General features: G+C 26.5%; 1 protein-coding gene across 1 annotated transcript; it reads left to right on the top strand.

The window, feature by feature from the left end:
• The first annotated feature begins 7,161 nt into the window (after positions 1–7,161).
• On the top strand, positions 7,162–8,661 carry LOC118444060 (histone-lysine N-methyltransferase SETMAR-like). Its single transcript, XM_035871904.2, has 5 exons — positions 7,162–7,204; positions 7,494–7,497; positions 7,589–8,041; positions 8,159–8,375; positions 8,479–8,661. The coding sequence occupies exons 1-5, from the start codon at positions 7,162–7,164 to the stop codon at positions 8,659–8,661; spliced, it is 900 nt and encodes a 299-aa protein (XP_035727797.1).
• The last annotated feature ends 6,754 nt before the right edge of the window (positions 8,662–15,415 follow it).

Below are 15,415 nucleotides of genomic sequence, written 5' to 3'. Positions count from 1 at the left end.
CTTTTTTTTTTTTGCTTCTTTTTTTTTATTTGGATAAACAACAGTAATTATTGTTCGTTAAAAATATCGACGTCGGTTAAATAGTTAATCAGTTAATTGTAAATCATTATTAATATTGTTGGTAGATTATTAATGCTATTGGAATTATCACAAAAAAAATAATCTAATGTTATTATTATATATATATATGTACATATTAGATATATATATATATACATGTACATTATGTTAAGTTTAATAGGATAATGTAATCGATAAACAACATTAATGTATCCCATTGAAAATTTCGACAAATTACTTAATTATAATCATTGTAAAATATATTAATGGAATTATAAATAAATGACGTTGTTGTTAAAATATATTTATAATAGATACATCCATTGTAAATTATGTATGAAGGATAAAAAAATTAATTCAATATTACAAAAAATTATTTAATATAACCATAAGAAGGTCTAATGTACGATTTGAATTTGATCACGTATTATTTTTACTGTCTCTTTCTATGGAATATCTCCGATGACCTCTAACCCTTACCAATTTGTAATACATTATGTACATCATTTGCATGTACAGGATGATTCAAAAGTTCTCTTCTGTCTATGTAATCTTATAATCTAAACAGAATACTAGCCTAAGAGATCTCGAAAAGGAATAATTGATTTTTAATATCATTTATTAACTTCTTTTGATTCACCTCATGTGTTTGTCAAATGTTATGATATAAAAATTTATAATTATTATCGTAAGTATATAATATAATATATTATAATTTCAATTGTATCGTTTCTTTTCTCTTTCTACGTGAAAATTAATTTTATTTAATAATAAATTCATTATTATTATTATTATTATTATTATTATTATTATTATTATTATTATTATTATTATTATTATCATCAATTATATTTATATGAAAGATAATTATGTTCTTTCACGTTGAAAAAAAAAAAAGAAAAGATATTTCATTTAAACATTGTCATTGTTTCATTGTTATCGTAAACAAAAACATTAACAATTTCATTATTACAATATATACATCAATATATATATATATGTATACATGTATACATATATATTATAATAATTTTATTATTAAAATATATACGTTTGTATATATTATTAAAATATTATAAAATTTATATTTATTAAAATACAACGAATCATATCAAAGAAAGAAAAAAAAAAAAAAAAAAAGAAAGAAAAAAAAACGAAAGCAACAAAAAAATTCATATCTAAAATTCTTATAAATTTTTTCAAGAATTTCTAAATTTATTATATATTTTAATATTTTTCACATTGATTCACTGCAGACAGAAAGATAGAGGAAGAGAAAGAGAGAAAGAGAGAGAGAGAGAGAGAGAGAGAGAGAGAGAGAGAGACGACGTAAAGAAAAATATTTTTCCATAAGATGAATAATGTTAAGCGCATGTTTAAATACATGTACGCCTAGGGATACATACAACGCTTGCGCTTGTGCGCACAAGCGCGAGCGCGAACCAGTCAAGAGGGTACCATGCGCCATTCGTCTTCTCGATTTATATTAAATCTCCTTCTCGAATGACCCAACATCGCCACGCTTCGTTCGTACGCTGGCAAAAGTTCGCTGTACCCTTTCTTTATTTCATTGCGTTTCTCTGTAAGCCGACGACGTGCATCGATGCTTTGGAAATTGTTACTTTTTGTTTCTCTCTTCTTCTTCTTCTTCTTTTCTTTTTTTTTTTTTTTTTAATCTCTTTTTTCTTTATCGTTCTTTTCCATCCCTCTTCCTCTTTTCCTCTTTGTTGTTTTGTACCTTCTTCTTCCTTTTTTCTTTCTTTTTTATTTCTTTTCGTAACTCCTTCGAACTTCGTTTCTTTTTATTTATCGTCCGACTGAAATATTCCGTGTCCTGTTCATTGATATTCATAACGACGATATTATCATACGTTTCGATTATTATTTGAAATAAGTACATTGTAACTTCCCTTCGATTTACGTTGCCGATTGGATTACATATTCGTATACATGCAAGGAAATGTACGCTTTATCGATTTATGAATTGTACATATTGCATAGGATGTTTTGTCTACAATTAGAAATATTAGATAATTTGTGAATATGTTGCTTAAAGAATATGTATATTATATATATATATATATATATATATATATATATATATCAGATATAGTATATATATATATACTATATATATATATATATTAGATTGTTAAAGAGACAGTAAACTTTTGGACCTGTTCGAATTGATATTAAATAACAAGATAATAATCAAATAATTAAATAATACTGACGATAATATAAGATTAATAATAATAATAATAATAATAATAATAATAATAATAATAATAATAATAATAATAATAATAATAATAATAATAATAATAATAATAATAATAATAATAATAATAATAATAATAATAATAATAATAATAATAATAATAATAATAATAATAATAATAATAATAATAATAATAATAATAATAATAATAATAATAATAATAATAATAATAATAATAATAATAATAATAATAATAATAATAATAATAATAATAATAATAATAATAATAATAATAATAATAATAATAATAATAATAATAATAATAATAATAATAATAATAATAATAATAATAATAATAATAATAATAATAATAATAATAATAATAATAATAATAATAATAATAATAATAATAATAATAATAATAATAATAATAATAATAATAATAATAATAATAATAATAATAATAATAATAATAATAATAATAATAATAATAATAATAATAATAATAATAATAATAATAATAATAATAATAATAATAATAATAATAATAATAATAATAATAATAATAATAATAATAATAATAATAATAATAATAATAATAATAATAATAATAATAATAATAATAATAATAATAATAATAATAATAATAATAATAATAATAATAATAATAATAATAATAATAATAATAATAATAATAATAATAATAATAATAATAATAATAATAATAATAATAATAATAATAATAATAATAATAATAATAATAATAATAATAATAATAATAATAATAATAATAATAATAATAATAATAATAATAATAATAATAATAATAATAATAATAATAATAATAATAATAATAATAATAATAATAATAATAATAATAATAATAATAATAATAATAATAATAATAATAATAATAATAATAATAATAATAATAATAATAATAATAATAATATGTAATAATCCGAAAATTTTTATTAAATATTTAGAATAAAAGAAATTAACTTTATCGAAATACAAATATGGGAAAAAATAAGATTAATATAAAAAGAAAGAAAAAATAATAAATAAATAAAATATTTTATTTGAATATTTTAATATTTATAATTTTTTTTAATATTTAATATTTATAATAAATTTTGAGATATTCAATTTTTTTATAATAAATATTTTATAAATATTATTATCTTAGAATGATACTTAAGAGAACAAAATCTTCATTTCGAAAAGAAAGCAATATCTACGTCGTATTTCTTTTCATGTGTTTGTTAAATTTAGTAAATTTTTATTATAACAATTAATATTTAAAATTGTACCTGTATAATAATATAATAATAATATTGTTAATGATAATGAATAAAAATAATTATGATCGTGTGTGTGTGCGTGTATGTGCGCGCGCGCGCGCGTGTGTGTATGTATGTATGTATGTATGTATGTATGTATGTATATTTGTGTATAATAGTGATATAAAAAATAATAGATACAATATTAAATAATAATAGTAATAATTAATAATTTTAACAAACTAATATAATAATAACAATAACAATAACAATAACAATACAATAATGATAATAGTAATAATGAATAATTTCAACAAATTAATATTATCATATTAATATAATAACATTAATATAATTAAATATAATTAAACTTAATTAAACGTAATAATTATAATTGATAATAATTAATATACAATGACGAAGAAAAAAAGGGAATGAAAAAAAAAAAAAGAAAAAAAGAAATTGTTTACTCGACAAAAATGAGCTCCTTATTGTTATTGACCAAATCGTAGTGTCACATGATGCAAGGTAAGGTGCAATACACTTTTCTCCTTGACCTTATTTCTAAGAACGAAGGTCGATGGTCTTTTCATCGCTCGAAAAGTAAGATCAAGGTTCATGAGAAGGAGACTAAGTTCTCGCATGCGACGTATTCCTTGAGAATATTTTCCCGAAGGACATAGCTAACTCGTTTCAATGCATCTCTCTCTCTCTCTCTCTCTCTCTCTCTCTCTCTCTCGCTCCCTCTCTCTCAAGGCGATGTACGATAAAAAGAAGTAAATACGAAAGAGGTATCGACAGAATAGCCTCTTAACAGTCTGTCCTTTACATTTTTGTCGAATTCCCTAGAGTTGTTGCACGTACGACGTTCCGAGAAAGACTGATACAATACAAGTCGATTGTGTTTACATATTTTCCTTTTTCTTCGTTTTATTCTCGTATTTTCTTTCTCTTATTATTTTTATTTTTATTTCTCTTCTTTTCTCTCTCTCTCTCTCTCTCTCTCTCTTTTTTTTTCTTTTTTCTTTTTTTTTCACTCTGTTATTTATAATATCAACGCGCGAAATTGTACGGATGTGTGTCCATCTACGTTGTTTCTTTAATGTACGAAGATAAATAAATTATTTGATTTATTACTGATATAACGATGTTATGTACAGGGTGTGAAAACATTTTTAATGTCACGGCTTTTACATGTGATAGTACAATTTTATGATCGACTTAAAATATGTTTAAAAATAATCAATCGCAAAGAAATTTGTAAGTACAAAGATTTTTTTTTTCTATTTTTTTTTTTTTTTTTTTTTTTTTTTTCTTTTTGTTGTTGAAATGTATTCTATTTATCACAAGGATGAAAAGTATAATATGAATTATCTGTTACAATTGAATGTATGATGATATACATCTTTATCGACTTTTAATCATTCAAATTTAGAATGAGCTTATTTTTTTTTTTTTATCGAGTTTAAAAAGTCCAACAGGAGAATAAATTATTTAATTTGCAAATAAACAAATAAACAAAACATTGCTTATGTCAATGTACAGAATAAATCGTAAAAATTTTAATGTAATATTTTTTTCCATTTTCAAATCATGAAACAATAATATAAATATTGAAAATATAAATAATATAATATAAATAAAATAAAATATAATAAATAATAAATATATAAATATAATAAATACATAATAATAATATTAATGATAATAAATATATAATATAATAAAAAATATATAAATATAATAAAATAATATAAATATTGAATATATCTAAAATTTTTATATACAAACGAAACATTCATTAATCTGTACAATTTTTAATTTAACCCACTATGGGCTCGTGTAACTTTTAGGTTACATTTTAATTTATCGAAATTTTACCAAATAGCTTTTTTCATGAAAAAAAAAAAAATTCGACCCATAGAGAATTAACAATGTAAACATTTCGTACGTGCCATTTTCAAATGTAATACCACGTATATAAATCAAAATTTCAATCCATTTTATTCGAATAACGAAACGTACAATAATATATACGATTTTCATTAACGAAATATCGAATCGAAACAATGTAATTTTTAAGTGTGAACAATTACGCGTTACCTGTAAATCCGCAATTGTTGTTTTTTCTTAAATATATAAGAAATAAGAGTGACAACAATATGAGTAAAAAAAAAAAAAGAAAACAAAAGAACTTAAATCGACTTGATCATTCGTAACATTCTCACCATATATATATATATATGTATATACAGGATGTTCAAAAAGTATTGGACCAAACGTTATACTACGTATTACTGAGATCAAATATATGAAAAAAAAAATTCATAAACTTACATCCAATAAACTTTGTTCTGAAAATGATTTATTGAAAAGTCATATGCCTTTACAAATATTTATAATTTATTCTGACAATTATAAGAAGTGTTTGAAAATTCATTCGTCGAATTAGCGATTGTCAAAAATCTTTCGAATATTCTAACTGTATTGGAAATATGTATTTTACATAAATTCCCAAAGTTCATCTATTATTTCTATTATATTTTTATGAAACAATTATTTTGCGTGAGTCCATAAACAGTGAGGTCCAGAAGAAAAACAAATAAAAAAATAAAAAAATAAAAAAGAAAAAAGAAAAAAAAAGAGAAAGAGTTCGGCAATCACTAATTCGACGAATGGAAATAATTCGTAAATATCATTGAAAACATATATGGACCGTTTATTTCGAAAGTGGTGTAAGTCCATTTTTTCTTGTTACGAGAAAATTAAAGGTTAGCATATTTCTCAATTAAAAAATTTAATTTAATTATATCAAGTCTGACAATGTTTCTACTGATTTATCAATATGTAATTTGATTATATAAATTTGTTTTAGGCGAATTTAACTAAAATACTGTATATTTATGGGCTGCAAATGGACTTACATCACTATCAAAATTAGTCAATTGTAAAAATCGTTTAATTTCAATTTTGAAAAATCAAATATCAATTAAAGTATACTTCATATTAATCCAATTTTGTTTACAAATAATGACACGATATAAAATAAAAGTAGTATTTTTAATTTTAGACGTTAATTACATTGTTAAAATTACAAGATATTGGTAGTATTTACTTGTGCTCTGTATGTGGCAGTGTTTTGAAATATTCATGATGCACCGGAGATATATAAGATAATAACTGCTTGATATTTTTATATTTTTCACAAGTAATAGAGCCTGGCATCTTGGTACAAAGGCGCCAAGGTGATCTTTTCAAATTTTGGCGGTCTTCCAGGACGTGTAGGTAATAAATTTACAATTTTAAATTCTTTGTCCTTCATCGATGTTTTATATAAAATAGTGTATGATGCACTTTTGAGAAATCTCAACTAACATATGTGCAACCAATTTACCTTTTCTCCATTACTGTTTCTTCTTATCTGTTTTTTTTTTTTTTTTTTTTTTATTGCGTTTTGAAGATTTTTTACTGAAACGAAGTTCTCCCGTTTCATTTCATGTAAAATGAATTTAATATGTTTTCTACATTGTGTTATTACGTCATAATAATCCTGTGGTGTGTACAGAAAATTCTTTTTTTCACAATGCCATTTCTATGATGCCAAAATCTGCATCATTCGGAAGATATAAATGCTCCGAGAGTAAAAATTTCTAATGAATTATGTCAATGTTATTTTCCAACTACTGGACAATCTTCAACCACATCAATGCCATGTGTAAATTTCGATTTTGCCCGGTACACATGTCACTGTAGGCAATAACATGACATTGGATCGTTACATTTTCTAAATGCCTCAAACAGCAAGAAGCTATAATACTTCTTGCGATCCCCTGGAAGCAATAGTTTCGTCCGACACATACATATTAACTTTATTGTCGTGGAAATTGTGAAAATTCTCGTTTAAAATAAATATATTTCGCTTATATTAGGTCGGTGCGTATGAAATGTCGGATTTTCTTTAAATGTGAACGTTTGTCTCCCTGTTTTTGTTATGTTTTTGTTATTGACATAATCTGGTTTATAGTCGTATTGTCCATTTCCAGAGTCACATTTTAGCAAAGAAGATTTTCTCAAAATTGTTTCCTTTTGTTATTTGCTTTGAATTTTGCACCGATATGAATTCAACCGATATTCGTATAATTTTCTTATATGAGTATGAACTTGGTAATAATGAAGCAAAAGCTGCACGTAATATAAATCAGGCGTTTGGGGAGAATACTGTGAACGATCGAAAAGTGCAGCGTTGGTTTGAAAAATTTCGGTCTGGTGATTTTTCCCTGCTAAATGAACCGCATGGAAGACCCGAAACGTCTGTGAAAAATGATGCTCTGAAAGCATTGGTGGAAACGAATCCAACTGTTTCTTCAAGGGAACTTGCTGCCAGAATGGAAGTTGACCATACAACAATATTGCGACATCTTTCTGAAATTGGCAAGGTGAAAAAAATGGATAAGTGGATACCGCACGAACTAACCGAGTGAAATAAGTTGGATCGCTTGAACGTATGCTCATCATTGTTAACCCGATTTAATCGAGATCCATTTTTCGATCGTATCATTATTTGGAATGAAAAATGCGTTCTTTACGACAATAGGAAAAGGTGTGCTCGGTGGTTTGATAGGGATGAGGCTTGTGCTCATACTCCAAGGCCATCACTTCATCCACGGAAAATTTTAATCACAGTTTGGTGGAATGTGACTGGAGTAATACACTATTCATTCCTTCGAACTGGAATGACAATTACAGCCGAAAAGTATTGCCAGTACATTGAAGAAATGCATGAAAAATTGAAAATTATACGCCCATCATTTGTTAATCAGCATGGCCCAATCCCCCCTCCACGACAACGTTCGGCCGCATACATCGTACAAAACAATTGCGAAATTAAATGAATTAAAATATGAAATTTTGCAGCACCCACCTTATTCACCGGATCATTCGCCAACCGACTTTCATTTATTTAAACATTTAGAACTGTTTTTACGGGCTAAACAGTACGAAAATGAAGACAGTTTGAAAAATGCCATATCAGAGTTCATTGATTCTAAAGTTCAGAATTTCTTCAAGACAGACATCTATGCATTAAAATCTCGTTGAGAAAAGTGTATTGAAGTAAATGGAGCATATTTTGAGGAAATAAACAGCTTTTGGAAAAAGATATGCAGTTTAATATATTCACTTAAGAATTCGATATTTCATTCGCGCTAATCTAATAATATGCGATTGAGACAGATAATTTGGGATAAAGTAAGGCTTTTTGTAAATCAAAAGAAAAGACAAAGGATATTTATCAGGATTTTTTGATGCCAGAATTTTATCTTCTTATAATCCTTTTCTTGCTAATTCAGCATCTTACAAGTGAACATCATGTCTTTGTACAAGAATCGTTTTTTCTTCGTCATCAATTGTTGTCTTAATTTTCAATTGGACTTATACCACTTTCATAATCAATGATTATGCAATTTCTTTTAACGACCAATTTTAAATTGTACAAAACATGGGAATTTTTAAAGAAATTAAACACTAACTAGTTATACATACAAAATTTACATTAAATTAAGCATAAATTACGTGTTATCGCATTTTTTTTTTTTTAAATGAACTTACACCACTTTCAAAATAAACGGTCCAATATATCCTTTCGATAAATCATTTTTGAACGTAAGTTTCAACGAAATTTGTTCATTTGTTTGACCTTAGTAAAACGTAGTATAACATTTGGTTCCATACTTTTCGAACAATATTTAATGTTATAAAAACAAATAAACAAACGAACAAAGAAACGAACAAACAAACAAACAAATAAATAAGGATAAAAATAATGATATCACCTTTGTTACTTGGAAAAACGCATTTCTATAGATCTACCTGTCATCCATTCAGGTCTCGGTCGTCGTAACTCGTTGACTTACGCCTTTGACCGTCTCCTTATTGATCTTTTGCAAGCTCCTATTGCGGTATTGTGAGAAAGAGATAGAGAAAGGGAGCACCGAGCGGCGCTACAGAGCGTGCGGTTGCTCGATCATACCTGATTTACTTTATGACTCTACTTGGACCGCAACGGTATACACGCCTCGTTCTCATAAAGGATCATAGTTGGTCGAGTATGGTGGGTGAGGGGAGTAAGGGACGGTGTGGAGTGGAGTAGGGATATAGTGCTTAGGTGTAAACGTTGTGAGTTCTTCGATCTTTCGCATTCCCTCTTTTACTCGACTCTACGAACGTTCAATGAACAAGAGAGAGAGAGAGAGAGAGAGAGAGAGAGAGAGAGAGAGAGAAAGGAGAAGCGTTGGAAAAAGAAAAAGGAGAAAGTGAAAATAAGATAGAAGATGAAGAAGAAGAAGAAGAAGAAGAAGAAGAGAAAGATTAAGAAATGACAGACGAAGAAGGAGAAGTGAAAGAGAGAGGAATGATGAAGAAGAAAAAGATAAAGAAAGATGAAGAAAAAGAAGAGAAAAATTAAGAGGAAAAAGAAGAGAAAGATTAATAAGAAGAAGAAATGAATGATGAAGAAGGAGACGTGGAACGAGGGAATGATGAAGAAGAGAAAGATAGAAAATATGAAGAAGAAGAAGAAGAAGAAGAGAAAAATTAAGTGGAAAAAAAAGTGGAAGATTAAGGATGAAAAGTAATGAAAGATGAAGGAGGAAAAGATGATGAAGAGAACTATGAGAAAAAGAAAATTATGAGAAGAAGAAATAAAGGAAAAAAAAAAGGACGGAGAGAAAGGAGAGAAAAATTAAGAGGAAAAAGAAGAGAGAGATTAAGAAGGAGAAGATATGATGGATGAAGAAGAGAATGATGGAGAAAATGAAGAAAATGAAGAGAAAGATTGAGAAGGAAAAATAATGAAAGACGAAGAAGAGAACGATGAGAAGGAAGAATAAGAAGAGAAACAGGCAGAAAAAGAAAAAAATATATAATAATATAAAAGATAGAGAATAAAGGATGCAAGGTTTTATGACAAAGAAAAAGAAGAAGAATAAGACAATGGCAAAAGAAAAATAATAAAGAAAAAGAAGAAGAAGAATAAAATAAAATGAATAAAAAACAAAAAAAGAAAGATGTGAGATTTAAAAAAGGAAAAGTCAAATGGTGAGGAATAATGAAAAAGGGGGATAAGAGAATGAAAAGAAAAGGATTAGAAAGAGGAAGGAAAAGAATAAGATGAAAAAATAACAAGAAAAAAAAAGAGAGAAAAGCCATGACAAAGAAAATGAAATTAAAAGGAAAAAAAGAAGAATAAAAAAGAAAGATGAAGAAAAGATAGAAGAATAAAAATAGAAAATTTATTGATAAAAGTGAAGACGAAAAAGAGTATTAAGAAAAATAAGAAAAAAAGTAAGAAAGAAGACGAAGAAAAGAAGAAGAAGAAGAAGAAGAAGAAGGGGCAGAAGAAAAAGTAGGAGAGATTGAAAAAAAAAGAAAGGAAGGTTGAGGAAAAAGAAGTAAAGAATGGTGAAAAAGAAGAAGAGATTGTAGAAAAGTATGAATAAAATGAAATAAAGGAAGAAGAAATTGAAGAAAAAGAGAATGAGAAAAAAGAAGAAGAAATTTAAGAAAAAGAAGAGAAAGATAATGGAAAAAAAAGAAGAGAAAGATAAAGAAGAAGAAGAATAAGAGAAAGATGATGAAGAAGAGGAAGATGAAGAAGAAGGTGAAAAAAAAGTTGAAGAAGAAGAAGAAGAGTAAGATCAGCAAGAAAAAGAAGAAGGAGGAGGAGGAAGAGGAGGAGGAGGAGAGAAAATGAAGAAGAAGGATAGGTAAAGAAATGAAAAATGAAAGAATAAGTTATATGAAGAAGTAGATGATGATTAAAAAGTGAGAAATAAAGAAAAAGAAGAAGAAAAAGATGAAGGAAAGAATGATGAGAAAGGTGAAGAAGTAAGAAAGGTAGAAGAGAAAGATGAAAGAGAGATAGATGAAGAATAAAAGAAAAAAAGGTTGAGGAAAAAGTAGTAAAGAATGGAGAAAAAGAAAAAGAGATTGTAAAAAAGCATGAATAGAATGAAATTAAAGAAGAAGAAATTGAAGAAAAAAAAAGAGAAAGATAAAGAAGAAGAAGAAGAAGAAGAAGAGAAAGATGATGAAGAAGAAGAAGAAGAAGAAGAAGGTGAAAAAAAAGTTGAAGAAGAAGAAGAAGAGTAAGATCAGTAAGAAAAAGATGACGAAGAAGAAGAAAAAGAAGAAGAAGAAGAAGAAGAAGAAGGAATAGGAGGAGGAGAAGGAGGAGGAGAAAAAATAAAGAAGATGGAAAGGTAAAGAAGAAAAATGAAAGCAAAAGTTATATGAAGAAGTAGATGATGATTAAAAATTGAGAAATAAAGAAAAAGAGGAAGAAAAAGATAGAGGAAAGAATGATGAAAAAGGTAAAAGAGAAAGATGAAAGAGAGATATACGAAGAACATAAGAAATATGAAAAAGTAAGAAGAAGAAGAAGAAAAGGAAGAAGAAGAAACGAAAGATCAAGGACAGGTAGATGAAGATGAAGAGAAAGATGAAGGACATATGGATGAAGAAGTAGAACCCTGTAAACCTCTGGCACGAAGAGAAGCCACTTCTTCTTTCGATATATTCGCATTTATGCGCGCAGGTGCATAACTCGTGATAATATATATTAAAGAAACCGCCCTTCTTAGCCGGTGTAAATTACGCTCTGCCTTTCCAAGGAAATCGTTAATGAACGATTCCATTGTGAGATCGTAGCTTCTACTACCGACCGATCGAGCTACGAATAACTCGATCTCATGAGAAATTACTCTTATTATGTTCCCGGCGAAGGATTTCCAGTCATTCCATGAACGAGCTTTTTATTTACTGCCTTAGGGAATCATTCAAGGGTACCAGTATTTATTAATTATTACATAGTATATGAAATCATTTAGATCGTTTATTAATTAATTTTTACGTATAATATTTAACAATGGTACATTTGTATGTATGTGTATATATATATATATATATATATATGTACATACGCATGTATATATATATATATATATATATATATATGTATTATGTGAAAACCTATAAAGAAAAACGTCGATCGATAGGATAAGATCGATAGAATAGTTCTAAAAAATTAATTAAAATAAGTTAACGAATATTAATCGAGTTATGTCCATTGTTCGGATATAATCTATTTACTTTTAATAAATGTGATATATTTCTATAAAAAAATATGTTATATAAGACATCAATTCTTGTGAAATATTTTTAAATAAATCTAAAATTAATTGGATCAGGTATTTGATTAAATATAAATTTATAGTTATTTGATAAAGATTAATGAAGAGATATGTTTATTCTTAATAAAAATTATATTACGTTACAATATTTTACATTACGTTATTTCGATCTTAAAATTTAGATATAACTTTGTTACTTTCACTTTGTTATGGTATATTAAGATAAACATTATAAACTTTTTTGTTACTGATTTTTATTTTTCATTCTTTGATAATACTTTCGTTTATTTCATTTCATTGATTTCTTATAATATTTTATGTGTACATATATTTCTTTTTTTTTTTTTTTTTTTATTAATTTTTATAACGATTATGATCAATGGCAATATGTTATTATACCCTTTACGTTGTTTCAAATCAGTTTGAATATTTATAATTAAAAATTGTATAATTAATTATGTCGTATTAAGAGATATGTTTCTTCAAGGAAGATGAATTTAATTGAAAAAAAAAAAAAAAGAAAAGAAATTTAATTGGATCTAACACTTTAAGCTATGAGTATAAAAATACAATTGCATGTATTTTTCATTTAAACATATGTTTACGTTATACGTAAAGCGTTAATGTTATACATAAACATAACATTTTTAACAACAAATAAACGACGTTACATTATATAAACTAAAACATAAATTATCTTAAGTTGATAGATTTTTAAAAAATCTCTCATACGTTAATATTGATACAGTGATCCATCAATTTAATACCAATAACAATATTAACCATAATCCTAATAATAATTCTAATTACGAAGATAATAATTATCGAGTAAAATTAACAAACGGAGATGCGTTCTAATTCGAGAAAGTAAAGGATATAAATAAAGAAAGAATTACAAAATTTTACAATGATCCTCGATAATGTAATAATAATCAATTGACAATAACAAAAACAAGAACAACAACGATAACAATAATAATAATAATAATGATAATAATAATAACAAGCATCGTTACAAGAATAATAGTTATCTCGATTAGAAATAAAATAAATAGAATGAATGAAAAAGGAAAAAAAAGGAAGATGAAAAAAAAAATGAAAAATCAAACCATCCTGCGTTTTGAAATTACTTTTATTCAAAGTGCATTTTCAAATAACGCGGGCAAGTTTTTCGATCTTTTCATTGATGAAGCATAAATATTATAATCGAGAAGAAATTAAATTATTCAAATTTATAATAATCCATTAGCCATGTATTTTTCATTTATGTTCACGTTACACGTAAAGCATAAATTTATGTTATATTTACATGTAAAACAACAAATAAACAATATTACATTATAAAAACGATCGTGACGCGTCTCTCGTTATCGTCAAAATCAAAAACGAAGAATTCTGACGATATCATTAAAATCTTTTACCTTAGAAAGAAATAATGAAAGAAGAAAAACTAAAAGAAGGAAAAAAAAAAAGTTAAAAAATTCTACATAGTCCCAAATTACCGTCACCGCGGGTTAACGTCAATTTTAATGATAAATAAATTCACTTTATATTAACGTTGTTATATAACTCGATTTGGGTATCTACCACCTTTGAGATATCGCCGGTAAATAGACGATAAATATTAATTAGAATCGGTGAGATAAAACAAATGAAAGACCTCCATGCCACCGGTGCGGTGGGTATATATACGAGTGCCGGTCACGAGTCGATACGATGGAGAGAAAGAGAGATAAAGAAAAAGAAAGAGGGGAGAAAGAGAGAGAGAGAGATAGAGAAACAAAAAGTGAGATAGAGAGAGAGAGAGAGAGAAAGAAAGAAAAAGAGAAGGAAAGAGATAGACAGATAGAGAGAAAAAGAGATGCAGAGAGAGAGAGAGAGAGAGAGAGAGAGAGATTCTAAGATCGAAGTGGATATGTGTAAGCAGAATCGGTGCTGGACCAGGTCGAAGGAAGGCGAAAGAGTGGCACGAAGAGGATGAAAGAGAAAGAGAGATAGAGATAGAGAGAGAGAGAGAGAGAGCGAGAGAAAGAGAGAGAGAGATAGCACGTTCGAGCTGAACGGAGCACCAGCCACCAGTTCAGTGATTTATATAGAATCATATCTTAATCTGAATGTCTTCATTTTTAACGCACTGCCGAGCAATCGGCTTCCCTTCGGCTTTACTTCAAGCTTTACTTTCGTAGATTTCGTTTGGTGCCTTCTCATTTTCATTCCTACTCACGGTCACTTGGTTTTGTGTCCTTCAAGAAGGAGAAGATGAAGAAGAAGAGAGAAAAAAAAAAGAAGAAGAAAGAAAGAAAGAAAATAAAAATGAAAAAAAAAACAAGATGATGGAAGGTGGTTGAAGAGGAGGAGGAGGAGGAGAAGGAGGAGTGGGAGGAGGGGGAGGAGGAGCAACGACAACAGGCCCAGTGCATGGCCCTTCGTGGGCATTGAAAATTTTACAGTACGATATATTTCGAGAGTCACATTTGAACATCGAATACTTTAATTTCTTTTATGGTTATGATATTTATGCGTTATCAACGAGAAAATCGAAAAACTTGTCCATGATAATTGCAATTCGATTTTGAATAGAAGTAATTTCGAAACGAGGAATAATTTGATATTTAATTTGTTTTTTAACTTCTTCTTTATCCCTTTTTTTTTTTTTGTTTATT

This window comes from Vespa mandarinia, chromosome 21, assembly GCF_050613455.1.
Source record: "Vespa mandarinia isolate Hongniang chromosome 21, ASM5061345v1, whole genome shotgun sequence".
Taxonomy (NCBI): domain Eukaryota; kingdom Metazoa; phylum Arthropoda; class Insecta; order Hymenoptera; family Vespidae; genus Vespa; species Vespa mandarinia.
The sequence above is the reverse complement of the archived record's forward strand: the minus strand, read 5'-3'. Positions and strand labels throughout refer to the sequence as shown.

Coding starts and splice junctions, on each gene's coding strand:
- LOC118444060 (XM_035871904.2), top strand. CDS start 7,162: ATGCCAAAATCTGCATCATTCGGAAGATATAAATGCTCCGAGA. Junction 8,042..8,158: donor ATACCGCACGAACTAACCGA/GTGAAATAAGTT, acceptor TTACGACAATAG/GAAAAGGTGTGCTCGGTGGT. Junction 8,376..8,478: donor AAATTATACGCCCATCATTT/GTTAATCAGCAT, acceptor GAAATTTTGCAG/CACCCACCTTATTCACCGGA.